General features: G+C 41.5%; 2 protein-coding genes across 51 annotated transcripts in view; both read left to right on the top strand.

Annotated features, from left to right (window-relative positions):
- Nucleotides 1-17,898, top strand: part of rims2a (regulating synaptic membrane exocytosis 2a) — a 175,220-nt gene extending 157,322 nt beyond the window's left edge. For 49 of the 50 annotated variants that reach the window (XM_036005969.1, XM_036005968.1, XM_036005972.1 and 46 more), the window contains 5 exons: nucleotides 12,380-12,521; nucleotides 13,282-13,394; nucleotides 13,539-13,640; nucleotides 15,032-15,171; nucleotides 15,281-17,898. In XM_036005969.1, the coding sequence (XP_035861862.1) occupies nucleotides 12,380-12,521; nucleotides 13,282-13,394; nucleotides 13,539-13,640; nucleotides 15,032-15,171; nucleotides 15,281-15,484 (701 nt within the window). In that variant the 3' untranslated portion in view covers nucleotides 15,485-17,898. Of the gene's footprint in view, nucleotides 1-8,866; nucleotides 9,431-12,379; nucleotides 12,522-13,281; nucleotides 13,395-13,538; nucleotides 13,641-15,031; nucleotides 15,172-15,280 lie in introns of those variants that run through there. The other variant, XM_036006002.1, reaches the window with a different exon arrangement.
- A 2,726-nt stretch (nucleotides 17,899-20,624) lies between these two features.
- LOC116066539 (dendritic cell-specific transmembrane protein) lies at nucleotides 20,625-22,442 on the top strand. The gene is made up of 3 exons (XM_031322656.2): nucleotides 20,625-21,671; nucleotides 21,770-22,102; nucleotides 22,184-22,442. Exons 1-3 carry the CDS (start codon nucleotides 20,625-20,627, stop codon nucleotides 22,241-22,243), a joined length of 1,440 nt encoding a protein of 479 aa, XP_031178516.1. The 3' UTR covers nucleotides 22,244-22,442.
- The last annotated feature ends 3,839 nt before the right edge of the window (nucleotides 22,443-26,281 follow it).

Genomic DNA, 26,281 nt, shown 5'->3' with positions numbered 1-26,281 from the left:
ATCTCAATCCCACTGCTGGGGAACTGTTGGTGACAGATACATGTCTGTTGTGCAACCGGTTCACTGTGTTCGTTGATGAATGTATAACTTTAAAGTAAAGCTAGAGTTACGTTTTTCTCAATGAATGAGTCCTTATGCCTAAATATCATGTAAACAAGCTTAGTAATAGTGTTAGATTTCAATTTCTAACCTGATTTCTTTTAATTTCAGAGGGTATGATTTACATTTTGTTTCATATTTATTCTCATTTTCTGACCAAGATCTTCCTCGTTGTCAGTGTTTTGGTCCATTTTGTAAAAAGAATAAAAATAAGTTTAATGAAATCTTGAGGCACAGAGGTAAAAAACTAATTGAAACACCATGGCATGCTTTACATTTTGTACTGCCTTGTAGTGTTTTTCTATTTCTATTTCTAGTGTAGAATGTATTTGACCTAACTGACTATGCTCAGAACAGCTACATGTATACAGAAGAGAGAACAATGCATTGGCTCCCCCTTCTTTCCTCACTCCTCTCTCACCTACACCACATACTGATGTAGTTTCGGACCTCCAAAGTCCTCCGACACACTATTTTGTATGTGGTAAAATAGCTGAACTTTGAGCTTTCAGCCAAGGTAATCTATCTTCGGAGTTGAGCTGGGTGCCTGTATCAACAGCTCCTCCGCTAGCTGAGGCTGCTAATTAATCTCCTCGGGGAGCGGAGCAGACCCGCTGCTCTCAGGATGATGCATGAAAGCAGCACAGCAGCACAGGTGCAACCGAGGCTCCGAGACACCAGTGCCCCACCGCTCGCTCTCCATCCCTCTTTCTACCTCACGCGTTCTCTCATTCCCATCCTAACTGGCACTTGTATCTCTCTGTCGTTATTTCTCTCCCCCCCCTCCCCCTCCGCACTTTCTCGTTTCACCTCGTCTTCTCTCCTTCATTTCTTCCGCCGGCTTGACAGTATCTCTTCCTTTCTGTCTTTCCCTCTCCTCCACTTTTCTCTCTCCGTCTCTTTTACAACACGTCTGTAGGTGATGCATGCCGTGAATACCCTTTGGAAGCGGAGCTTTTTCAATTTCAGCCCCTGCAATCAGAGCTGCAATGATTAATCGAATAGTTTTCAACTTGTTAAATGAATCGCCTCCTAAAACTATTTTGATGATTGATCAATAGGTTTGAGTTATTTATTAAATGAAAAAAGTTAAAAGTCTAGTCTATAGTTTCTTCTCTCCTCTGTGACAATAAACTGAATATCTTTGAGTTGTGGACAAAACAAGACATGAGGTGAGATGAGGACGTCATCTTAGGCTTTTTGGGAAACACTGATCGACATTTTTCACCATTTTATAGACCAATGAACTAATCGATTCATGGAGAAAATAATCAACAGATTAATAGACAATCAAAAAAACAACTTTTGTTGCAGCCCTACCTGCAATATAAAAATACATCACAGCAGTGAAACCAGTAACCTCCATGCACAACATCCTTGTGAAAACAGTTTTTACATGTGGTGACTCAACAATGGTCCTGGTGTGTGGTGTTTATACTGCACTGTGCACACATCAGTGGTCTTTGGTCAAGTCAAGGTTGATTGGTGGATGCGCTCTTTTAAAAAATATTCTGCAAGGTTTGGGATGGGATTTGTCCCCCCCCCCAATATTTAAAAGAGGTAGATTTGTCTTACTCCAAAAATATGAACCACAACCCACTCCCCAAAAGAGGTAAAAATACCCGTTCAGGGGGGCTCAAAACATGTATACACCCTTCTAACTTGTTAATATACTGAATGTTTCCCAGCAACTTCAGACACCCCTAGAGTGGAGTGTACCATCTTAACCTTGCAGCACTGTGTGCAACGTTTTTCTTTCTTTTGTGAATATCAGAGTTGGTTGACTAATTGTTTTGATACTGAGAGCAGCACATCTCTCTGAGCAGACAGTGTACTTTGCATTATCCAAGAAATTAATCAATGTTCTTGTTTTGAAGATGTTTGGTTTTTTTCCACCATTGTGGTAATTATGCAGCAGCGCGATTTAGCTGTCATCCAAGGGAAACATAAGCTCTGTTGATGTTAACCCTGGGTATACAGTACATGTACAGTAACTCGGAAAGTTGTGGAAATGAAGTAGACATATGAGTGGAGGTACAGTACAAATCTCTGATCTTTATTGACTTTGCTGCAAACTCATAACCAGGTGACAAAAATAAAATTGTCATACTGTTGCTATTGAGAGGATTGAAAGGGAAGTGTAACTGATTTACTATTGAGCAGCTAAGAGCACACAACATCCTCTTTGCAATGCTTTTATTTTGTAGCACTGTGGTAAAATCCATGATCATGCTCTGTTGTTTTCTGACAGATTAGGGCTATTAGAGCGACATGGAGAAAACCAGATTTGACAACAACAACCTTGACCAAATACCTCAATGTCGATACTGCGACGATATTGTATGTTGGACAATTGGTGCTTTTACAAAATATCTTCATAGTTAGATTTGTGATAATATATATCAGTACCGGGAATATTATGTAAATGTAAACGGACTGTATTTATGTAGCGCTTTTCTAGTCTTAACGACTACTCAAAGCGCTTTAACATAGTACAGGAACCATTCGCCATTCACACACATTCACACACTGTGGCCGAGGCTGCCGTACAAGGTGCCACATGCTCATCAGATAAACATTCACATACATTTACACACTAATGGTGCAGCATTGGGACCAATTTGGGGTTCAGTGTCTTGCCCAAGGACACTTTTACATGGGACTGCAGGGCCCTGGATTAAACCACCAACCTTCAGATTGGTAGACCCACTCTACCACCTGAGCCACAGCTGCCCCGATGCCTTAGTGGGTAAAGGCAAATTTTAGAACAGCTAGAACAGTCTAGTAAATTCAGAAAATGAAATCCCTTACTGTAATGCAACCTTAAAAACCAGGAAAAGACAAGACTTATGCCAGATCACAATATAACAATATCCAAAATCTAAGACAATATCTAGTCTCATATATCGATGTAATATTGATATATTGTCCAGCCCTATGACAGATATTCCATCAAAATGTATTATTTCACTGCCGTATTTCAAGCCTACAGTTAGTGTCAAATACTAAAACAATAATATAAGAATAAGAATATTATGCATCTATCTCCACAATCTCTGCTTAAAAGCTGTTGATTCATCTTGTAAACCCTGCCATGCTCCACCAGCTGCTCTGTGTTTTTGCCTGCAGTGTGGCTCATGCTCCACAGCCATATGTCTCCTTTGCCTGAGTCCGAGGCTTGGACACAGTTTGAAACACACTTTTATAGTCGCGTCCCACATTTCAGTGTGTAGTACATTCTTGCCTCCCATCTGAACTGGACTAAAAATGAACTTCCACCCTTCATTTTTAGATTTTTAACCGTTGCTAAAAATACGACTTCCGCTTGTGATTGTTTTGTCTTTAAACGCTGACAGCACCACTCCGTAGCTGTCAGTCGAAGAGGAAGCCTGAGTAGAAAAATACTGTGGTTAGTGTAGTCATAGAGCGTGAGCGTGATGTTTCTGTTCTTCATAAAAATGGTTAAAAACATGTTCATTTCCTCTTTCAGTTTGAGAAGTCAACATGCCAAGATGACATAATTGTGTTGCAATTTTTTTTTTTACATGCAAGAGAAGTTTTCACATATCACGCTAGATTGTTGTGACTATAAAACAGAAAAATCAGCTGGGGTGAGGTCAGGATTTTTCATATACACATACAGTATAAGGCTTGGCAGTGTTTAGATCTCCTTTCTCTCTCTCTTGTTATCCCTCCATCTGTTGTACTTTTAGTGTTTGCACCACTGAGCGGAGGGAGGCCGCCAGAGCACAGTCTGTTCCAACTGCTACACCTCCTGCATTTCACTTTTCATATACGCTCTCTTACCTCACACCTTCCACCGAAGATGTGAACCTTTTTCAGTGAACGTGTGAAGTGAATAGCAGGACACAGTGCCTGTGTAGTGTGTACATGTTTGATGTGAAGACTCTTATTATATATGAAACATGAGTTTGCTGTTATATCGTCAATAAGGATTCTAATTTCTCTACAAACAAGAACAGTCTGATAACCGGACTGTATGCTCCTTTCTTTGCACCAAACCGTATACAGATAAAATTAGCAACTAGCTAGTGAAGACAGTGAAACATCTAGCATGGTAAAGATCCTAATAGTTTTACCTCCACCAGGGAGGTCATGTTCTTGGCTCGGTTTGTGTATTGGTTTATTAGTCAATCAGCAGGATTACGGAGAAACTACTGGCCCGATATTTATGCAACTTGCTGGAAGGGTATAGCAAGGGCCAAGGAAGAACTCATTCAATTTTGGAGTAAATCTGAATCACGGGGTGGATACACAAATTATTTTTCACAGGCATTAGTAACCAGTGGCGCGGCGGGACTTTTCCATGCAACATGTCCTCCAAACCATACGACGTTATAGGTTGTTTATTCCTACCCTCTAATACGGGCCACAGTAATGTTTCATAAATTAGCGCTCCTAGGAAAAAAGGCAGGAAATACAACCCACAGGAGCATGTTCCGTCCTCATTTCTAAACCAAAGAATGTACTGTTACAGTCGTGGTTTTAAACACTAAAACCACCACGTGGTGGTTTGGGTTAAAACCATCTGTTACGTTCCTTAACTTCCAGTTATGCATGTGACGCAGAATGTGGCATTCCGTTTGTTCTGTAAAGTTATAAAAAAATAAATTAAAAAAGCTGTTTACTTGTATTTAGAATTTTATTTTCAATACAGTTTTGAGTGAGGTATCAGTATTATGTCATGCTAGCTTGTTGGGAAGTGGTGTAAATTAATTGTTGATGATTGTGACAAAACTGGTTTTAGCGGTTTTGGAAATATATCCAGACATATTAAGTGGTTGCGGTTGCAGATTTGCATATCATAGAAGACCTTGGTGGAGGTCTGCACTCTGTGAGTGCCCTTCTAGTTTATGTTATATTATTCTCTGGAGTTGGTGAAACCAGAGCTAAAAAAACAAAGTGAATCTTAGACCTCTTCAGGTGGACACAAACGTGACTCCAAATTAATACTTGCTTATAGTTAACTGTTCAATAACACGTTAGCCAAAACAACTTTATCAGATGGTAATATGTCAGGAGTGTGTGTCTCACATTAGGTGGCCAAATATCTATGAATGACACTTTAATGTGTGGTTAAGCGAGATTGAACAGTAGTAAGCTCAGAGGTGATATCATACCTTAATTAGTAATTAAATTTCCTGTCATGATGCTTATCCGGTCTGAGCTAGACAAGAGGGGAAAGTGCACTTCCAGACTGCAGGACTGGCCTGCATCAAGGTAGGCAGCATGGAATGTAAACTGAGAGGAGAGAGACCTGTTTGTCTACATCTGTGTATGCACCGGCGCGTGTCCTGTTGTGTGCGCATTTAAGTGCTCAAATATGTGTGTTTGCCTACATCTGTGCACGTGAGTGCCGGGGTTATAGCCCTCCATTAAGCTGTGTTTACAGTGTGTAGGGCCACAGTCGCTCTCTGACGCTCGGCTTGGCCTCCGATCATCAATCAGAAGGACTTCGGAAAGCTTCCGCCTGTGATCCCTGCCGCCTGCCAGACGGACCTTACATTACGACTTCTGGGATATTACGCTGTTTTATTGTTGTAGTAGAATTAGCAGCGTTCTTCAGATTCCTGCCTTCTGAGGTGCTTGTGATTTCCAGCTGTGTGGTCACTGTGATGTAGGTTTGTCATTGTTTGGATTGAGACTACATATGTTGCAGTGTACTGCAATGGTAATCTGAACTAGTCATGCTGTTGGGAAATCAGAGAGTACCCTCATGTCCTTAAATGGAGACCTAGATTCGTACTTTCTTCATGTTAGGAATTATCTGGCAAATGAAAGTTTTCATGCAAGGTACAAACTATATTCAGAATCCTTGAACGTGACGTCCACGTGCTGTATTGAATAATTAACCTAATTTTTGTCACCATATCTCCAGTGTCAGGTGTAGTGGCTGTGTGACAGTGAGACGTGTTGTGGTGCCTCTCTCTCCGTCCTTGTGCAGTGGGTGGATGGGTAAGAACAAAGGTTATAAAAGGATATCAAATTTAGTAGCGTTCCATCCAATAGTCTTAAAGACATGTGTCTAAAAAGCCAAAAATCTCAACCTGCTGATGGTGCTACGTGAAAAAGTTATGGGATCTCCAAAGTTAGTTAGCTTCATCCTTTTTTTTTCTTTTTTTTTTTTGGGGGGGGGGGGGGCATGACTGTCTGTACAGAATTCCATGGCAATCCACCCAATAGTTGTTGAAATATGTCAGTGTGGTGAACCTACCATCAGCGCAACAGAATGGCTTTGCCATCCCTAGAGCTGCTAGTATGAGTAAAAACCTACAAAATAAACACGATTCTCTCAAAGATAGAACTTCTCCTTTAAATGAGCAGTGTTTTTGATTTAATAAAATAAACACAATGTCTCTGTCTGAGTTTGCATGAGCCCTAAATGATTTCCTGAAGAAACACTATAAAAAAAAGCCATTACAAATAACCTAATTTGTTTATACCGTACACACAGTGTGCAGTCTTTAAAAGTTCTTTTACTGCATTACAATTCAGAGGCAAATATTGTGTGTTTTACTAATTGTTTACATAAGTTACTAATTAAATTGTGTTTAGTGTTTGTCCAATTTCCTCCTAGCTGGAGGAATGTGAAGTGTTGTTTTTAGCTGCGCTGATCTAGATGGAACCTGCAAATGGACGCCATGTATTAAGAGGCTTCTTCATGGAAGTAGGCTGCGGTGTCTCTAAGGGTGGAACTTTTGCCTCCGCTATAATACTATAGGGAGCTTGCTATATTTATATTGGTGCAGAGAAGCACCATAATTGTCGTGTCCTGTGCCTATTCTGTCAGACACATGCTCAGAACAAAAGCACCACAGTTGGTTCTCTGGCAGAGTGTCAACGCAGCACAGTTTCATTCATTTGTTACTAAGCTGCAGTAGTGACAGTTAGCAGAGGGGCTGAAGTTTAGTTTAAAGCCATACATTTGCTTTATGTGTTACCACCACGGACATGTAACCATACCATGCCCGTAGCAGATTCATCAGTATTTCAGGGACCACCTGTAAAGAAACCTTTTTTTTCTTCGCACCACTGTTGTGTCTTTCTGCTATGGACTGTTTAAAACAGGCTCACCTCGGGTGTCCACAAAATGGTAGAGATAGACTGAAAAAAGGGTCATGTTTAGATAAGTTTGACCCTAATCCAAACAAAGACCTTGTCTGATTGTTTGAAAGTGTGGTTTGTGATTGAATTCCTCCCAACACACAGTACAGCTGGTTTTGGATGACTGAAAAATAAAGAAGCAGTTTGGCACGTGAAATTTGAGTAACCGCCGTGTGGCTGAAGCCCTCTCAGAGGCCCTGTTAAGACCTGGCATTAGCATGCGTCTTGGGTGATACCGATCCCAAGTGGTCAACTCTAAGGGCACTGACACACAGAGCCGATTATCGGCCGTCGGACAGTCTGGCGAGATCGGTGACTCGAGTCTGTTCGGTGTGTCCCGTGCCGTCGGCCATCCGAGGGGCCGTCGGCCTTCATTTTGGCCGACCCGACATGTTCAGTCAGAGACAGGGCAGTCGGGACTCACCCGGAAACGGCGAGCGGATGAGCCGCTCAAAATCTGACGAAAATCTTTTAAACTGACCTTTGTTGATCTGAAATGAAGACAGATTCAGCAACTGCACGGCCTATTTCTCTCTTCAAATGTTTTCAGAAACACGTTTCGGTGAACTATTTTAGTACAATATGAGATCGTATTCTGAACAAGCCGCCATGACAGTCTGGCTGTGAATTTCCGGAGAAAAAAGACCCACGTGACGCGTTCGTCCAATCAGCTGCCGGTTTTCATTTTCTGGGAAATAATCAGACTGTTAATGGAAACAATACAGAGCAGCGCTGCCTGCTGCTATGGAGACGTATTACCTTTCGCGCACGCGCAGAGCGTACGCTCAAGTCGGCGTCGCCTCAGTGTGTTTTGAGGCATTTTTTGGACCTCGGGGACCCGACTGATCAGTCCGACTGGCTTTTCTGCCGACGGTCGGCCGTCTGGTTGGTGTGTAAGCACCTTAAGTATGTCAGTTCACACCTGGCATTAGAATGCATCTCCACATGTGTCTCGAGTGACCACTTGTGATCAGATCTCACTTCCCTGCTCTATATGCAAACAAACACAAACATCATCAAGACCTAATGTTGTGCAATGGCCAAAATGTTGTTGTTTTTCACCGGTAGGAGGCATCAAATGCACTTCCCGTGCCCAGTCTGCTGGAAAGAAAAACAATAAAAACTGGGTCTATTCCTTGTCTTGTTCCAGGCAAACCAAATTGCCCAAGATGTATGATGCACTTGTAATATATCTCTATGGGTTTATCAAAATGTCCTTACACTTACGCAAAGGATGTTAGTTGAGTAGGCGGTCCTTTAATGTGGCCCAGAACACATATGCGCACACACTGCTAAAAGAATATGGCTCAGAATGTGGTCTGTCTGAGCAATCGGATCTCAATGCATCCTCCATGCATCTTAGGTGCGTCACACCTGTACTTAGAGCCCACCACTTGTGAGCGGGCTCACCCAAGACGCATGCTAATGCAAGGTCTGAACAGGGCCAGAGAGGAGCAGGGCTGTTGGCAGACCTAATGACAGCTTGTTTTCACTGGCCTCTGTAGATAAGATGAGGAAAGGGAGGGATGGTGGGACAGCGGATGTAGAAAACAGGAAAATAACAGTGATGAATAGCACAAAAGCAGCAAAACGTCAAGCAAAGGTATGAAAAAAGAAAGCAAATTATAAAAGAAGAGGGGGGGGGGGCTCAGTATCTCTGGGTAGAGCTTGTTCACCCGCAGAGCAACCCGAAGTGCGCCTGAGCAGCCTGGCTCTCTGATTGGTGGTGTGCGATGCAGCTCTCTCCCCTCCCCCCTGAAGAAAGAGGTGCAGTAGGATCGTCAGACCCAGACAGCGCAAGACTCAGCAACTGAAGCAGCATTTTACTGAAGCTCTCCCTAAGATGCAATCGACCGAGCATCTAAGGACAGCCTAGATGATAGCACAGACCTGATCTCCTACAGCGTAGAGTCTTCTACTACAACTAGGATTAGGAATTTATCAAACAGATTAGGTTTGTGTTGATTTTTAAACCTTCAGCAGCGAGATCAGCTAGAGAAGGCAAAGCTGACATCTAGTGCATTCGATTCTGCACATTGACAAGGACGGCTGCCGGTCACCATGGGCAGGCAGGGCCACGATACCTCTGCTCCGGTCCCTGGGATGCGTATCCAGCGCTCCCAGAGCAAGATGAGCCTATCTGCATCGTTTGAAGCGCTGGCTGTCTATTTCCCATGCATGAACTCCTTCGATGAGGAGGACGGAGGTAAGATGACAACTAGGGAAATGTCCCAACAGCAGCAGTGCTGTTTAAATGGCGGGATGGCAGAGAGGGAGGAGATGCATTAGGGATAAGTGGGAAGATGCAGAGGTATTGATTGTAGGGAGAATTGGGCCAGGTGGAGAGATGTAATTAGTTTAATTAGGATGACAGTGTAGTTAAATTAGGATACTAATGTGATGCAGGAGCTGTGCATACTGTGTGCAACATTATGAATTGAAAGCTGATATAATTTGCAAGTAGTCAATTTATCATCCAGGCTATCAATTTGTTGTGAAATAGACATTCTGCTTCTGCTGTTTGCTACTGTTGTTAACACGCACGGTTATAGGAACCAGTCTGCAGACATATTCTACTCATGCTAGTCAATAACTTATTTCCCCTTGATGATTTTAAATCTGGCTCTATGAATGAAAAAGGATTTAGTAGCTGGACTGAATCATTGTATCTGATATTGCTCTATGACTGTTGCTGCTGCAAATTTCCAGAATAGTAGTGATGACAGATACTGTGTGTATATTTATGCCTCCCAAGAAGCTCTTATCATTTCCTATTCAAGTGGCAGGGGAGTTATTTACAGAGAAATATAAATATGTCATGGACTTGCAATGCAGAAGATTTAATCATTTAAACGTCTACTTTTTTTTTGTTTTTGTTTTTTTTTAGCTACAGCCTCACACACACTTGTACTCACTCTTACACTGTTAGGCCACCGAGCAGCTCCACTAGTCGTCTTTTCCTGTCTGGCAAGGCCCAGATTTGAGGGCAGTGAACTTCTGGTGACGAGCCAGTTTGTCTGACTTTTCGGCCACTGCTGCTTCATGTTGCCAGGTACTTAACAAAAGTGCTTGGCTGCCACATTCCGCAAGCAGTGTTGATAACGCTCCCGTCGTGGACACATTTACCTCATCTGCCATTGCCTTAAATGCAGTTTTGTATGTTATTCAGTGATTTAACAACACAATAACAATCTACATTATAGACTAAATTGTAGTCTATAATGTAGATACATGTGTGTGTGTGTGTGTGTGTGTGTGTGTGTGTGTGTGTGTGTATGTATAGGAACAGGATATTGAAATCATGTTTTTTTTTTTTTTTAAGTCTATACCATGGTGTGTTCATGGTCATGGCTCAATCTGTTACAATTTGCAGTGAAAAAGATTTCAGCAGTCTTTGGTCGAAGCAACTCTTGTAGTTATTTAAGTTATTATAAAAGATGACTCATTGATTGATATTATAGTACGTGAAGTAAGGGCTGCATCTGTGATTGTAGTCAGTAGTATAACTGATAACATATGCATCCCATAATGTGTGCAACGAAGCAGATAAACATATATGCCCTGCTTGAAATATGGTGTGTTTTTGCTGTTCATTGATAACATCCGAGTGGCCACTGATTGGCCGAGGTCTGATTTGCTGCAGACGTCAGAGACGACCTTCTGCGGCTTTGTCTCCTATTGTAAGGTGTGAAGAGCAGGAAGAGGAGGCGGGCAGAATAACGGAGATTTCAAGGCTGAACGGCTTCATGTCTGTTTACGCCTGTGTGAGATAGGAGACAGGATTGTCTCCCTTCTCCTCAGCGACTCCTCTGACATGACGAGGAAGGACAGAGGAGGGAGAGGGAAGACAGCAGGGTTAGGGTTAGATTCAGAAATGCTGTAGTCTAGATGGGATTCATTCATACGAACTGGGAAATGATTAAGAAAAAAAAAAGACATAAGGTCTAACAGTAAACCCATTGTTTGTCATGACTTTGCACCTGGGGGTTGCAAACGGTGAAGTGACGGTAACTGTGTGTTATTACTTTTTGTCTGGCTTTGCACTGATTATCTGACCTCTGGGAAATAACATGATGGCCTCAATTTTGCACTCATTAAATAACAAATATGAAAAAAAGAGATGCCATAACTATAATAGGTGCAGTACCATTTCATAATGCTTGGATGATTAGTCTTTGATCATAGCCATGCATGATTTCATGTTCAAATGTAGAGATTAGAGATACATTGCAGGTGCTAACATAGCAGTTTAACAGAGCTAAATGGCTAAGTATCAAGTTGAGTGTCTCATGCAAACACACTGTGATTTTCAGTACTTGTCTAATGCGACCAAAGTCATTTTAAGCTCCTAAGCATCATTGCTGTTTGTTGTGATGACTCACTCTATGCTCAGAGTGAAGGAGAATTTGTCAGCCTTTTTCTTAATGGGATAGAAAAGGAAACATAGTAGTGATTCTGTGTGTGTGTGTGTGTGTGTGTGTGTGTGTGTGTGTGTGTGCGTGTGCGTGTGCGTGTGTGTGTGTGTGTGCGTGTGCGTGTGCGTGTGCGTGTGTGTGTGTGCGTGCGTGCGTGCGTGCGTGCGTGCATGCATGCTCTGGTTGCCAGTCGTATGTCTAGTGGTGGAGCATTCTTACTTTTGTGTAGGTGTATGTGTACATCTGCCACGTGCTGGGTGGGGATGAGCAGCAGCAGGACTAATGGTTGGAGTCAGCTGTTGTGTCTTGGATCAGTACGGATGGGGGGCATATGCTGGATGTTTATGGGTGGAGCATGGACTCACTACGGCTCCCACGAAACCCTTACAGGCATTCGGTGACACAGACCAGAGGAGGGCTGCACATGTTCTGTTCAACAGAGCCAGAAATCTGTAGAGCGTGTTGAATTAGAGACCTTTAATTGTCACAGTGAAATTGCCAGAATCCTTCCCAGAATAAACTTTACTCAATGCTATGGTGAAATAGATTTTGTGGTTTGTTTTCCCTCTGGAATGATTTTTCTATGAGCAGATGAAAGAACAGGGATGTCAGTAATAATCCGTGCGAGAGCATCTCGCTGTATGAGTCTCAAAATGATGCAAGGCCATGGATTGACAGTCTCTATTACTCTTTCTCTCCCTCCCTCTCTCTTTTCTTTGCATGCGTGATTCTGTGCGCAGAAGCGGGAGGTAAGAAGTTACGCAGCACGATCCAGAGGAGTACGGAGACGGGCCTGGCTGTGGAGATGAGGAGCAGGATGACTCGGCAGGCCAGCCGGGAGTCCACAGACGGGAGCATGAACAGCTACAGCTCCGAGGGAAAGTAAGGACACTCACATTCTGTGGACGGTCAAAAAAGCTCCTGCATACATAATTTACTGGGAACAGTTTGTGCATACACAGCAAACCAATCAAAACTTGATTTGGTTACTCATATCTTCATCCTAATGACATTTAAAACCCTTTAAGACTCAAGGCGCAATCTAAAAACACATGCTGAAGCCTTAGCATTGTTTGAAAACAACCGCATAAAACCTAAGGGCTTTCTGAATAACTTGACAGAATTGTCAACGTTCACTGAAACCGTTCTTTTTCAGCCTCTAAAGCATGTAGAAACATGAAATAAAACCATTTGACAGCTTAAAGTATTGCCTTTGTCCTAATGTTCATTAACATTCTTTTTAAATCAATAAGCAAAAAATGTCAGCAGGCATGTCATAGTCTGGGTCTGCTGTGGTCTGCATCATTGTCGCAGTTCCTCAGCCATTGTCTGAAGTTCAACTTTAAACATTTTTTGGCAGGCTAAGAGCCCTGGAAAAACCAAACAAACAACATTTCCCAAAATGCATTTCGCATTCCCCACGTGTATCTTGGCGACGTATTCAGCCATGGATGTATTGAGAGAACATCCAGCCCTGAAGGGGGAAGCAAGCAATGGTCGCACCCGTTCTTAAAGGGATGTTCAGGCATATGTTGCATCGGTCTTAATACGCTACAGCCGTTTGCTCAACTACAGGATTGTCTTATATCAACACAACCAGACCTTTCATCTCTGTGGTAACCAGTGTATCTTTCTGTTTCAGTCTCATCTTCCCTAGTGTGAGGCTCTCCTCAGAAGCCCAGTTCAGTGACTTCCTGGATGGTCTGGGCCCCGCCCAGCTGGTCGGACGACAGACGTTGGCTACTCCACCTATGGGTGAGAACAGAAATGCTTTTATTCAGTGCATGTGCACGTTAGCTTGGTAATATACTAACTTAGATATACTTATACCTTATACGCTGATAAATAGCAAGTCAGTAGTATGCTAAAGGTTGGCTATCTGTTATTTTGGTTGCTTAGGTGACATCCAGATCGGTATGGTGGACAAGAAAGGAGCACTGGAGGTGGAGATTATCCGAGCCCGTGGCCTTGTGGGAAAACAAAGTTCCAAGGCACTGCCAGGTAATTTAAGCTATCACACTTGTCATTATCACAGGCAATTAAACACTTGTCATAAATCCAATGTACAGTAAATGTTGATATCTATCTATTAATTGGGATATCTCTGTGCGCGTGTCCCCACAAATGCACAGTTGCTGCATCCCTAGAACTAGAAGGCTTGTTGGTCGTGATTCACCAGCTACCGGTGTCATATGCCAAAAAGTGGTCACCCGCCAAAAACTGATTGCTATCTACCCTACAAGCATATACAATTGTACACAGGCACATGTTAGATGAACGCCAGGGCTCTTGGGCTCACCAGCACCTTGTTTTGTTGCTGGCGGTTGCGTACATTTCTCCGGCCGTGCTGCACGCTGTTTAAGGCTGAGCCCGGCTCCCTCCTTCTCTCGCCCGGGGCCGGGCCACATCGCTATGCGCTGTAGCGGCTTCTCCAGCAGACTGAACCGGGCTCCCTCCTTCCCCAGCCACATCGGTACCTGGATGTGTGACGGCCAGACGAAAAAAAAAGGAGGCACACTAAATCTCTAGATGAGTCGCAGCCTAGCCGAGGTTAGCTGAGTCTGCTAACGTACCGTTACACCGTTATACCTTTCTCATAACAAGGGCAAAGTTCACTACCACTGCCGCCATGTTAAATTCTGGTCTTTAAAGGTGCAGTAGGTAAGCCTTATGAAACTAACTTTCTGTCATATTTGTCAAACTGACCCTATGTTCCAGTAGAACTACATGAAGCAGGTCATTAAAATAAATCCAGCTCCTCTGGCTCCACCTACAGCCTGGAGTGAGATTAGGAAAAATCCACCGCTCCCTGTTCAGATGCACCAATCAGGGCCGGGGGGGGTGTTTAACTGCATGTCAGTCACTGCTCATGCACACGCATTCATTCTACCTTGTGGGGGGAGGGGCTTAGGAGACCGTTTTGGGAGGGACTGAGAAGTTGTCGATGTTCAAATTTTTTTGGCTAAGTCCTGGATCTTCACAATCCTACCTACAACACCTTTAACAGACTACGTAATATCAGTTTAGTCACTGAACGGGCGGTAGTTTATTTAACCTTCTTCTGGCGAACATACAAGTGGGCTACTCTGATACCTCTAGGTGCAACCTGTAAAACAGTCGTGCTGCAACATGTATACCACAAACAGTTCCTATTGTTACACGGTTGATTGAACCGCGCTTATAGTTAGATAAAGTTATGGGGAAAAATACTGGGAACCAAGTAAGTGGCCCTTTCTGAACAGGCACGGGCTCCAAACGGACACCGCACTAGTATAATGAATCAAAGGATGAAAAAGAATGTTTCTTCAGGGCTGTGGGAGAAGAATAAGTGGTGGTGCATATTGTATAACATTTTCTTGGCTCTCCGCTTACCTCCTCTCCTCTCTTCTCAGCACCATATGTAAAGGTCTACCTTTTGGACAACGGAGTCTGCATAGCCAAAAAGAAAACAAAAGTAGCAAGAAAAACCTTGGATCCTCTTTACCAGCAGCAACTGCCGTTTGAGGAGAGTCCAGGAGGGAAGGTATTACAGGTATGAAAGGTCTAACAGGAATTAAAGCATCTAAAACAACATCAGTTCTCACTGTTTAAACCTGTCTCCTCCTTTTGATTAATTTCCTGGTCTGGGTTCATCTCTGCAGGTCATCGTTTGGGGCGACTATGGACGTATGGACCATAAATCATTCATGGGAGCAGTTCAGATACTGTTAGATGAGCTGGACCTGTCCAACATGGTGATTGGCTGGTTTAAGCTCTTCCCTCCTTCATCACTGGTGGACCCTACTCTGGCCCCATTGACAAGAAGAGCTTCCCAATCCTCGCTGGACAGTTTCTCTCGATCATAGCAGCGTGTGGACTGATAGCGTTGTTGTAGCAGCCAGTGTTGCGATTACAGGTCACGCCCCCCGGTTACACTGCATGCTTGATGTTGTGTCTTCTGAGCCTGTTTCTAGGGGGTGCAAATGTGATCCTGTGTTTTGAGCAAGAACGTTGCGCACATTGTGCACATGGCGAAGCGTGTTGCAAAGCGCCTGGCGGCCGAGATTGCCAGGTGTTGTTTGTTGTTGTTTGGAGGAAGCTGGAATGAACTCCTTAGCACGAGGAATCCGTCAGTTCCAGGTTTTCATCCAATTCGAAGCCATGGGGGTCAGAACTGGGAACCACAAAACGAGTTCTACAGAAGCCCTGTTTCGAATGAAAAATAAATGTTTTGCTTTTATTATTTTTCTTTTTCTTTTCCATCTTTTCTTTCTTCTTTTTTTATGTCAGTGTACTTGTATCTGAAGGGGGGATGACACTGTTTCTATCCAGATGCTTGGTCACGCCACGCCAACAGACCTAGTTGTGTAGATTGGGGGAGTTTTGGAGACCATCACTTTGGGTGAGGTGTGTCCCAACTTGTATCTACACTCCCCCAGACCTCTAAAGAAAATACCCCGCACACTCTAGGTTTATGTACTGAATCAAACCGTACTGGTGAGTCACCAGAAAGTTAATCAGAGGCAATATAGAAGTGGCTACCATCAACACTCCAGAATATACAGTAACAATCCCAACCCCATGAAAAGATGTACAATCTACCATCATTCTTTCTCTGTTGATATATTGTATGAAAATTAAATGAGAAAACATATTTTTTCCCCTTTTAGTTCATTTGCATGGACAAAAATTTAGCTGAATTTAAAAAAAAAAGAAAAGAAAATTATTTTCTTGAGGCTGCAACTTGCAAAAAAAAGATGAAGAAAAATAAAACAGATCAGCCATTTTCAACAATTTATATTATTTTTAAAGATAAATTTCACTAGTGCATGGTTTTCAAGGGGAGTGAATGCAACATCGTGATTAAAAAAGAAGAAGACATTGTTTATCATTCTTTAGACCATTCATGAGTCTGTGTTTTGCAGACATGCAGATAAGGGAAACTTAAAGGAAACTTTTGGAGCTATTTAACAGAAAATGTTTATGTGACAAAAAGTGATAATGAAAATAAATGTAAATTATTTATTTCATTTTAAAAGGCTCATGCCTTATAAAGATAAAAATTATGTGCAAATTGTACATGTTTCTCTTTTTCTTCCTTGTCCCAGGGTACTTCAGGGTACTACTCATTGCTACCATTGTTCAGTCCCCTGATATTGTCCAGATTTTAGGACTGTTGGTTATTTTACAGTTCCTTATTGTTTCAGGATGTATTTTATTTTGGATTTGATTTGTTTAACAAGCATGTTGAAAAGGATTTTCTGCAACATGGCTTGGGCACACCTTACAGTAACTCAGCATGTTTTGATAAAGATGATATTTGGAATTTTTGCAGTTTCTTGTACAGTGCATGTCAACTTCATTACTTTTCTCCCTCACCTTCAATTGAACTCTGCAGCAAATTAGTTCTTGGTCTTCTGCGGCCAATTTATTGAAGTTTTAACAAAAACATTCCACCCCCCAAGGTCATATTTTCTTTCAGGTTTTTGAGGAGAAAAAAAAAAAAGTGACAAGGAAAATATTTTATATTTAATGGAGGTTGACGAAACAGTCGTGATTGCAAGTGTATTTTATTTCAGTATTGTTGACGAACATGCAAAAATAATCTGTATTGGTACAGCAAGAGGTCTATACCTAATCAAGAGGCAGCAAACATGCAAGATATGTATGTGGCTCTGGTTCAATTTTACAGCCACTGTTTGTGAGCTAATCACAAGTTCAAATAACAAGGGATATTGCCACAGAAAATGTTTTTTTTTTCTTGTTTTAATGAAAATGAAATTAATTTACTATATTTTTGTTAGTTTTATTTAAAAGCCAAGACCAGTTTATTTTTTATTTTCTATTTTTAGTAATTATAAATACCTCCCATGTCTGGGAAGTATATGAATCTTATAGTTGCAGTATGTCTGAATGAAATTGAACTGAGGCATTATTCCTTTTCCAGATGACGATATTGCGTTTCAATGTCCAAGAAAACCTTGTCGCTGTAACAAGCTACGGTATATATTTTAATTTTCATTGTAAATATCTTTAGATGTCAGAATTTGAATAAACAAGCTACTATGAATAGATTGATAGACTCTTTTGGAACAGGAAAAATGCCTCACATGATGACAAAGACATATGTTATTTATCCTTTTGAATGCCTTTTAATTTTCTCTTTTTTGGTGCAATGTGTTAATGCCAAGGCTATGTCTTGGTTAAGTATGGTTGAGTACAGAGATTTATGTAAGTTATTTTTCAAATTAAAAATAAAAAAAATTGATATTACACTGATGCCAAGTGTTGGGTGATACGATCAACACACACACACACACACACACACACACACACACACACACACACACACACGAGTGCTTTCTATAGAAACTGCAGACAAATTAATTCAATTCAATTCAATTTTATTTATAATATCAAATTATAATAAGAGTTATCTCGAGACACTTTACAGATAGAGTAGGTCTAGGCCACACTCTATAATTGACAAAGACCCAACAATTCCAATAATTCCCCCAAGAGCAAGCATTTAGTTTTAACAGTGGCGAGGAAAAACTCCCTTTTAGGGAGAAACCTGGGACAGACCCAGGCTCTTGGTGGGCGGTGTTTGACGGTGCCGGTTGGGGGTGTGATGAACAGTGGAAATAATAGTCACAATAAAGATAATGGAACTATGACTAAAAATAGCAGTTGTAGTAGTTCATGGCGTAGCAGGGCACTGCAGGGCGTAGCAGGGCACTGGAGGGCGTAGCAGGGCACTGCAGGGCGTTGCAGGGCACTGGAGGGCGTAGCAGGGTGTAGCAGAACATAGCATGACGTAGCAGGGTGTAGCAGGGCACTGGAAGGCGTAGCAGGGTGTAGCAGAACATAGCATGACGTAGCAGGGTGTAGCAGGGCACTGGAGGGCGTAGCAGGGTGTAGCAGAACATAGCATGATGTAGCAGGGTGTAGCAGGGCACTGGAGGGCGTAGCAGGGTGTAGCTGAACATAGCATGACGTAGCAGGGTGTAGCAGGGCACTGGAGGGCGTAGCAGGGTGTAGCAGAACATAGCATGATGTAGCAGGGTGTAGCAGGGCACTGGAGGGCGTAGCAGGGTGTAGCATGTGTAGTAATTACTCTTAAAAGGTTGCATCAGCAATTTAGTATTACACATTCTCAAAGTTGGGAGGCTTGTTAGAAAGCATACTCAACATCAATACAGCTATGGCTCAAGCTAGTATGGCTCAAGCTCCGAAAACCCTGAATCATACAATTCCCATAATGCAACATATTTAAGTTAGTGTATGTAGGCCTCTCAAACACCTACTGACTCTTTTCACATGCAGCTTTTCAGGGTGAAACTGCTGACGTTAAAACCCCGCTATCCATATCAAGTTATTATTTTTCTTGCTGAAAGAAGAAGAAGAAGAAGAAGAAGAAGAAGAAGAAGAAGAAGAAGAAGAAGAAGACATACTTTATTGATCCCCACGAGGGAAATTACATTTTTACACTCTAGCACGTTTTTACACGCAAAATAGCCTCAGGAAGGAACTTATTTATGGCATTATATATGTGCCTCATTCCTGAGCGAGTAACTGTATGTTTTGAGCACAGAGAACTATATTTTGCAAGCACATTACATTACATTTTGAACAGAAATTAACACTGGCAAAAAATAATTTAATTTGAGTAAACAGAAACCTATTCCGTGCTCAATAAATGTATTAGCATGTTTGCTATTATCCATATTAACGTGCAAAAATAACCCCTCTCACGCAGTTTACTCATGTGCCCTCTCAAAAACTCTTTCTGCTGGGCTCCGGTCACATCTCTCTCGCTCTCAACCTCTGCACTCTGTGCGCGCTCAACTCTAGACACTCACATTTTTCACAGCGTTACAAGTGTGCCACAAAACCAACCAATCGGAGAAATAAAGGTAAATTCTAATTGGCTGTTCGTCTCCAATTAGATTGCAAGTAGCAGGAATCACAAATCTAGTAGGAACAGTCTTTGACACAAAACATACAGGAATGAGGCACATATATAACGCCATATTTGTTTTGGTGGAACATGTGTACGTTCAAAAGTAGTTTTAGTTGTGCAACAGAAAACTCAGATTGGACAGATAGTCTAGCTAGCTGTCTGGATTTACCCTGCAGAGATCTGAGGAGCAGTTCACCATAGTCCTCACAAATCCACCAGAGGTTAGAACGCCAACACAAAGGAAGTGGAAGGTGAGGGACATCCAACCAAAAAGAAGGTCATCCGGCTGAATTTCCAGCGGCAACAGAGCAATCCTGGAAGTGAAAGGTCGTGGATATAGACTGCAACTGCCCCAAAGTTCTGAATTCTTTAAAAGCACTTTTCCCATAACATAAACCTTTATTACTGTAGTACAATTTAATAACTTTGCAATATGATCATATTACAATAACCTTACAAATCCTAACCCTTATGTTTCTTTTTTGCTGTGAAGAGGAGTCTTCTCTTTTGTCGTCACCTACTCCTTTTAAAGGTATTTTAGAGCTTTTATCAGGTGTTCTATAGTTTGAATGTCTTAAGGTGTGTTCACCAAGTAATCCTGAACGTATTCATACATTAGCGGCATACAGTCCTGCAATCCTCAGTAAAATACAGAAGCATAATCAAGTCTCCCACGGTCATAATCCGGCCTTGTGTTAGCTTCTGTTTGCTTCTGCTTTTGGTTAAAAAATAGGGATGACTTGGACATGACGAATGACTGAGGTTTGAGTGGACAGAATTGTTCCTGTTTTAGCCATATTTAAGGAGACTGCAAACTACATGCATGAGAATAGATGTCAAGCTCTACACCACAGGTTTGTCGGCCTACTTTTTCACCTTTAAAATGGATCTTTTCAGATTTAATGTTTGACAGGTTGAACGGTTGAATATAGTTGATATCGTTGAACATTAAATATATTTCTGTATATCTTTTGCAACTATCTGTTAATGTAACCTCTGTTTTTCAATGTGGCTTTTGTACTCCAATGTCTTCAATGTCCAGGATGCTACTCTCATGGATTGCAATAAAACAGAGCCTCAAGGATATCAGTTATCTGGCTGTGGATGTTTTCGTAACTGGTGAAAGGGATGGCTTCCGAAGAACTTTCATCCTCCTCCTCACCTGTAGCTTCTCCAGCATCCTGCTCAGCTCCCTGCTCCTCCTCTACCTCGTCTTCACCCTGAACTATGAGCTAGCGGTAGCGGGATGGGTCGCCGGCTGCTTTGGGACACTACTGTCACTCACCCTCTTTCTATCAAAGAGAATAAGGTGCTTTGGGACTCTATTTGTTATCTCCATTTTCATGAAGAAAAGTCGAAACCTGCTCCTGACCGCTGGGACTAGTTTGGTGGTTCTTAGAAATATCCGCAACACCTTGGAGAACATCACAGGCCTGGTCAGGAGTATGCTCTGCAACCTGAAGGCTAAGAAAGCTGCCATGCTTGTTCCGTTCTGTAACTATGTCAAAATGTTGAAGTGGATAGGAAACATGCTCAAGGGGGTGACAGACTTAGGGGTGGTCAACCTTGACTCTCAACTCAAAGTTTCACCCAGACTGGAATCAGACGAACTCAGGGGGAAGCTCAGCGAAGCAGAGCAGAAGCTGAATGAAACTGTGAAGTACGTGCAGTCCCTGATGAATACGGTCTCCTCTGTGAGCGATAAGGCGTTTCCTGCCATCAGCTTCCTCGTGCTCACGATGTTTATAGCACTGCACATAAAGAAATACTGCAGTGACATGAAACACGAAAACAGGTTCGTTAGCAGCGGATTTGTTCGCTTTGACGAGAAGCAGAAGGCGGAAGGGAAGCCCCATGTCCTCCCCCTCACTCCAGAGGAAGAGAGGCTGTACACCGCTATCCCCTCGGCCCGTCCCACCACCAGAGAGGGGAGAGCTATGCTGAAATTTGGTGTGCCAGTCGTCTCCCATTTTATAGCTTGGGTCATATTTATAACCGTGGATGCCTTGTTGTACTGCTTTGTCGATATTGTAACAAAAAAGTTATCAGAGCTGGAACCATTCCATGTCCCGTTGTTAATAAGCATCAAAGTAAGTACGTTTTTGAAAGACCTTCTGATTCGTTTCTGCATTTACAGTTTTTGTTCTAGTCAGACAGCCACTAAATATGTATTCATTTATCTTCTTAGGGGATTGCAACTTTAATAGGTATACCACTCGGTGAGGAAAACCACCAAAAAGATTTTTCCTACTCTGTGAGCCTTTTTGAGAAGAAGTGTCTTCCTAAACCCAAGCTGCTGCTCTATACCTCTGTGGTTCCTTTGGCTGCCATCCTGCTCACCCTGCTCTTTATGGCTCTGATGGCTGCCAAAGTGGCCCAGCTCAGGCTCATGGTCTGTGAGCGGTTCTTCTCCAGCGCTGCGGAGGAGAGAGTGGAATACCTGCACGCCAAAATCCTGAGGAAGAGAGTAAAAAAGAGGAAGGGGAAAAACAACTGCAGCCTCACGTCGCTCTATTTCAAGGTATGCATTGCTGTTTATCGCTAGTTAGGTGCATACATCCTTGTGTATAATGCATAAGCGTGATTTGTCTTCTCTTTTCAGCCACATTTCTGGTGTCCGCTGCTCTTCAGGCCCAAAGAGGATCCACAACATATCGTGTGAGGATGTTATTTTCTCTGCCCTGCTCCATGGTTTGATTTATTCTATGAATAAGAAGTTGGATCAAAGGATTCTATGCCTACATTTTTTTACCTCTGGCCTTTTTACCTCATCCTCCTTGCACAAAGTTGGTGTCTGTCCAAGAATCACCGCTCAGCTCTTAACGTGTCTCTCTGGAGAAAAATAATGAAAAATAATAATGACAATAACTGCTGCAACTGCCACTGTCGGTAGATCTATTTACTTTTTTAATGTTGATTATAATATTCCGTTGAATAAGCTGCTTTGCATTTTTTTTTATAATTGTGTTTACAGCTGGTTGAAATCAGATCTTTCTAGCAGTGTTTAGACTGTTGTTGTAGACAAATTGAAATCAAGTCCCCAGGTGGTTGATAAAAGTGTCCCACAAGGATCAATAATAGGCCTTCTGCTATTTACTCTATACATAAATAATATCTATCTTCCAACTTACCATTGACATCTATTTTCATGCTGCCGATACAGTATTATAATACCAAACCGTCTCCAGTCTGACCTGATAATCTCCAAACCTTTTTTAAAACTCCTAGAAGACAAAAGTCTGCATTTTCTTTTAGATAATTTTTGAGCATTTTAGGCCTTTATTTGTGACAGGACAGCTTAGACATGAAAGGGGGGAGAGAGGGGGAATGGCATGCAGCAAAGGGCCGCAGGTTGGAATCGAACCTACGGCCGCTGCGTCAAGGACTGAGCCTCTGTATATGGGCGCACGCTCTACCAGGTGAGCTTCCCGGCACCCAAAAGTTTGCATTTTCTAAGAACACTAGTTTTGATTTTCACACACCGACCTAATAATGGAAATCTAATAGATATAGTGCAGCATAGTACATAATCCACTCTACTATCTACACCTGATTATTGAGTTAATATGTTTGTCATTTGAGCAACTATAACACTATATCACAGAGTAGGATAACTTTAAAAGTTCTTCCTACCAACTCTGAACTCGGAAAGTTTTCCAGTACTATGCACAACTGATTGTATATTGTATTGTATATTGTATATGATGTGATATTTTTTATATTTAGGACTAATTTGTGTGAGTGAATTATATTGTTGTGATGTTGTGTAAATTTATGTTTTTTTAAACTACATATATAGAAAGTTGTTTATATTCCATGGAATATAAAAACAATAAATATGTGTTGCTCAAACACTGTGCTCCAATTCTTGTTCCTACCTGCACTGTATCAACATCAGCAAGCAGTTCATTGAGTTACATCATGTTACATAACTGGTCAGTCTGCCGACTGACAATAATGGTAACCATGGAGAATGGTTAACTAATTATAGACCATAAAACAATAGGTTCAAATTAATTCACTCTAGCTTCAATGAGCACTCAGCAACTAGTTTCCTTTTATTTGTCAGAGTTATTATATACAAATTACATCATGTTCATTATAAAACAAGGCAGCTGGCAGTATTCCATGATGAATCTATGCCAAACTGTGACCATAATCCACACGATAGCAGGATATACCGTGTATATATATGTAGGATTGATGCCACAGTAATGCCAAATAACCAAATATATAACATATTAAATCCCATAAATTCTAGACTTGTTAGAGGCATTGAAATAAACAACTTCTATGTTTTCTTTTACTTTGTACCTCTAATTTAAATTTTAAAATGATGGATTCTTGATGATAGCAGTGAATCATGTTATTTATAAGCACTCTACAGTATTGTTTTTCATAACAAATAGAGCATCGAACAGATTCTAATAATCTCCATACAGAGGAGATCAGGCTTCTTTATTTTACTTCCATATGTAATGCTCTCCTGCAGAGTGGAACAGCGATATTTGCTTATATAATCTAAGACAGATGTCCCCTACATGTGCAGTGAACAGCACTGTCCTCTTTCCATGTATTGTATGCACTGTCGCTGTTCATTAACATCTCGCCGGTGTTAGAAAGTGGTACTTTTATTTTTTCCATGTTGTGGTACTGTTTTTCCTACTTTCTGCACACTTGCTCTCATTTAAATTCCTTCACCTTCCTTTCCCATCCAAATATAGAGGTTTACTCCTCAATGCAGCGGCCGCGGGTTCGACTCCGACCTGCGGCCCCCTCTCTCTCCCCTTTCATATCTAAGCTGTACTGTTCAAATAAAGGCCTAAAAAGCCCAAAATGTAATCTTTAAAATAAAAAATAGATTTCAAAATGATACTGTTGGTTTATAAAGCACTGAATGGTTAAGGACCAAAAATACATGTCTGATCTTCTGGTACATTATGGGCCACCCAGACCTCTCAGGTCGTCTGCTTTCTATCCCCAGAGTCAGAACCAAACATGGAGAAGCAGCGTTCAGATTTTATGCTCCACATATCTGGAACAAACTCTCAGAAAGCTGCAGGTCTGCTGCAACTCTCTGTTCTTTTAAATCAAGGCTGAAAACTTTTCTTTTTGATAATGCCTTTTATTAAATAAAGTAAGTAATTCCCTTGCCAACATATAGACCTATAAATATATATTTCTTTCTAAAATTACTTGTTAAAAAACACCTAAAATGAGTAACTTGTATGAGTTTATATAGCAGCATCCTGACTTAGGCGTGCAAGAGAAATCTCACCATGGCAACATAATCATGTCAAAGCCTTGTTTTTTGTGTGTTCCTACATTGCTACTGGTGGTATTGTGTTTGACATTACAATGTCTTCGCTGTTTCCACAATTCAATTGCTGTTATACAATCTGTTAGCAAAGAGTGAATGCGGTTCAGAGGTGTACAAATACTTCGTTACCTTACTTAGTAGAAATTTTGGGTATCTATACTTTACTGGAGTAATTGTTTTACAGCAGACGTTTTACTTCTACTCCTTACATTTTCACGCAATTATCTGTACTTTTTACTCCTTACATTTTAAAAATAGCCTTGTTTCTCCTATTTCAGTTCGGCTTGTTTTCATTCCGGCTTGTCGTTCAAAAAAACACCAAAAAAAACAAAAACCTATCCAGATAAATTGCACCATCCAGATAGAGTGAATTTGATTGTGGTTGGATGAGAAGTATAAACATATACCATTCTGACTCCCTATTGGTTTGTACGCGATCCATCGCACCTGCACATGACACAAATCACGTCACACTCCCGCAAGGAAGTAGCAGACGTATGTGGCCTAGTACGAAGATGTCCGTGGCAGAGATTCAAGAGAACTCGAGTGAAATGTCCCAACCAAGCACCAGCGAGGAGGTTGGTAGCCAGGAGGACCAGCCAACCCTTCTACAGCCCTGGCCGTACCTGGAAGAATTTTTCAGAATGGTTGGATGCAAAAACAACTCCTTTCAAATTTGCTGCCAGCTCTGCGCACCCAAGTACCACAAGCTAATTACAATACTTATAGGCAACTAGTCATCATATCTTCCGCTCCATGAAACACATGTTAATGCTCAGTAGGAGGCCTACACATACAGTATATGGTTCTTTAATGTATTTGCATTGTACTAAAATGCGTTCATTTTCAAAGGGCATAAATGCAACTGAAACAGGTGCATCCCAAATGTTTCAACATTAACATTTTAATATAACATTATAGTCATTATGGCCTTTAGAAAAATGATTTTTTTGTGGAGGTGGGGTAGTGTACTATAGGTCCCTGTGGGACAGCTTTTTAAAAACAGCTTTTAGTTTTAGTGCACCCGACTCCTGGAACAAATTACAGCACTTTCTTAAAATCAACTCAATTGTGCCTCTTGGACAATTTAGAAATCTGGTTTTAAACCTGCAAACTTCCAGTTTTAACTGCTTTACATAGTTGTATTTTCTTTTGCATCCCTTTTATGCTAGTGTATTTATCAAATCATTTTCCAATTCTGAATGTTTTATTGTCTTTCTATATTTCTTATGATTGTACTTTCTGTGTTGTTCTGTATTTATTTTTGTAATCTGACTCGATGACATTGAAAATGAGGGTGGCCCCTCAATGATCTCTCGAGGAGAAATAAAAGTTGGATGAATGTGCAGGATTGGTAAAATTTAAGTCTAGTATATTACA

Source organism: Sander lucioperca, chromosome 10, assembly GCF_008315115.2.
Source record: "Sander lucioperca isolate FBNREF2018 chromosome 10, SLUC_FBN_1.2, whole genome shotgun sequence".
Taxonomy (NCBI): domain Eukaryota; kingdom Metazoa; phylum Chordata; class Actinopteri; order Perciformes; family Percidae; genus Sander; species Sander lucioperca.
The sequence above is the reverse complement of the archived record's forward strand: the minus strand, read 5'-3'. Positions and strand labels throughout refer to the sequence as shown.

Bases quoted from the DNA above. Each gene is read 5' to 3' on its own strand.
- LOC116066539 (XM_031322656.2), top strand. From the start codon at position 20,625: ATGCTACTCTCATGGATTGCAATAAAACAGAGCCTCAAGGATATCAGT. The intron at 21,672-21,769 runs GTAAGTACGTTT...TTATCTTCTTAG, and splicing joins CGTTGTTAATAAGCATCAAA to GGGATTGCAACTTTAATAGG. The intron at 22,103-22,183 runs GTATGCATTGCT...TTCTCTTTTCAG, and splicing joins TCACGTCGCTCTATTTCAAG to CCACATTTCTGGTGTCCGCT.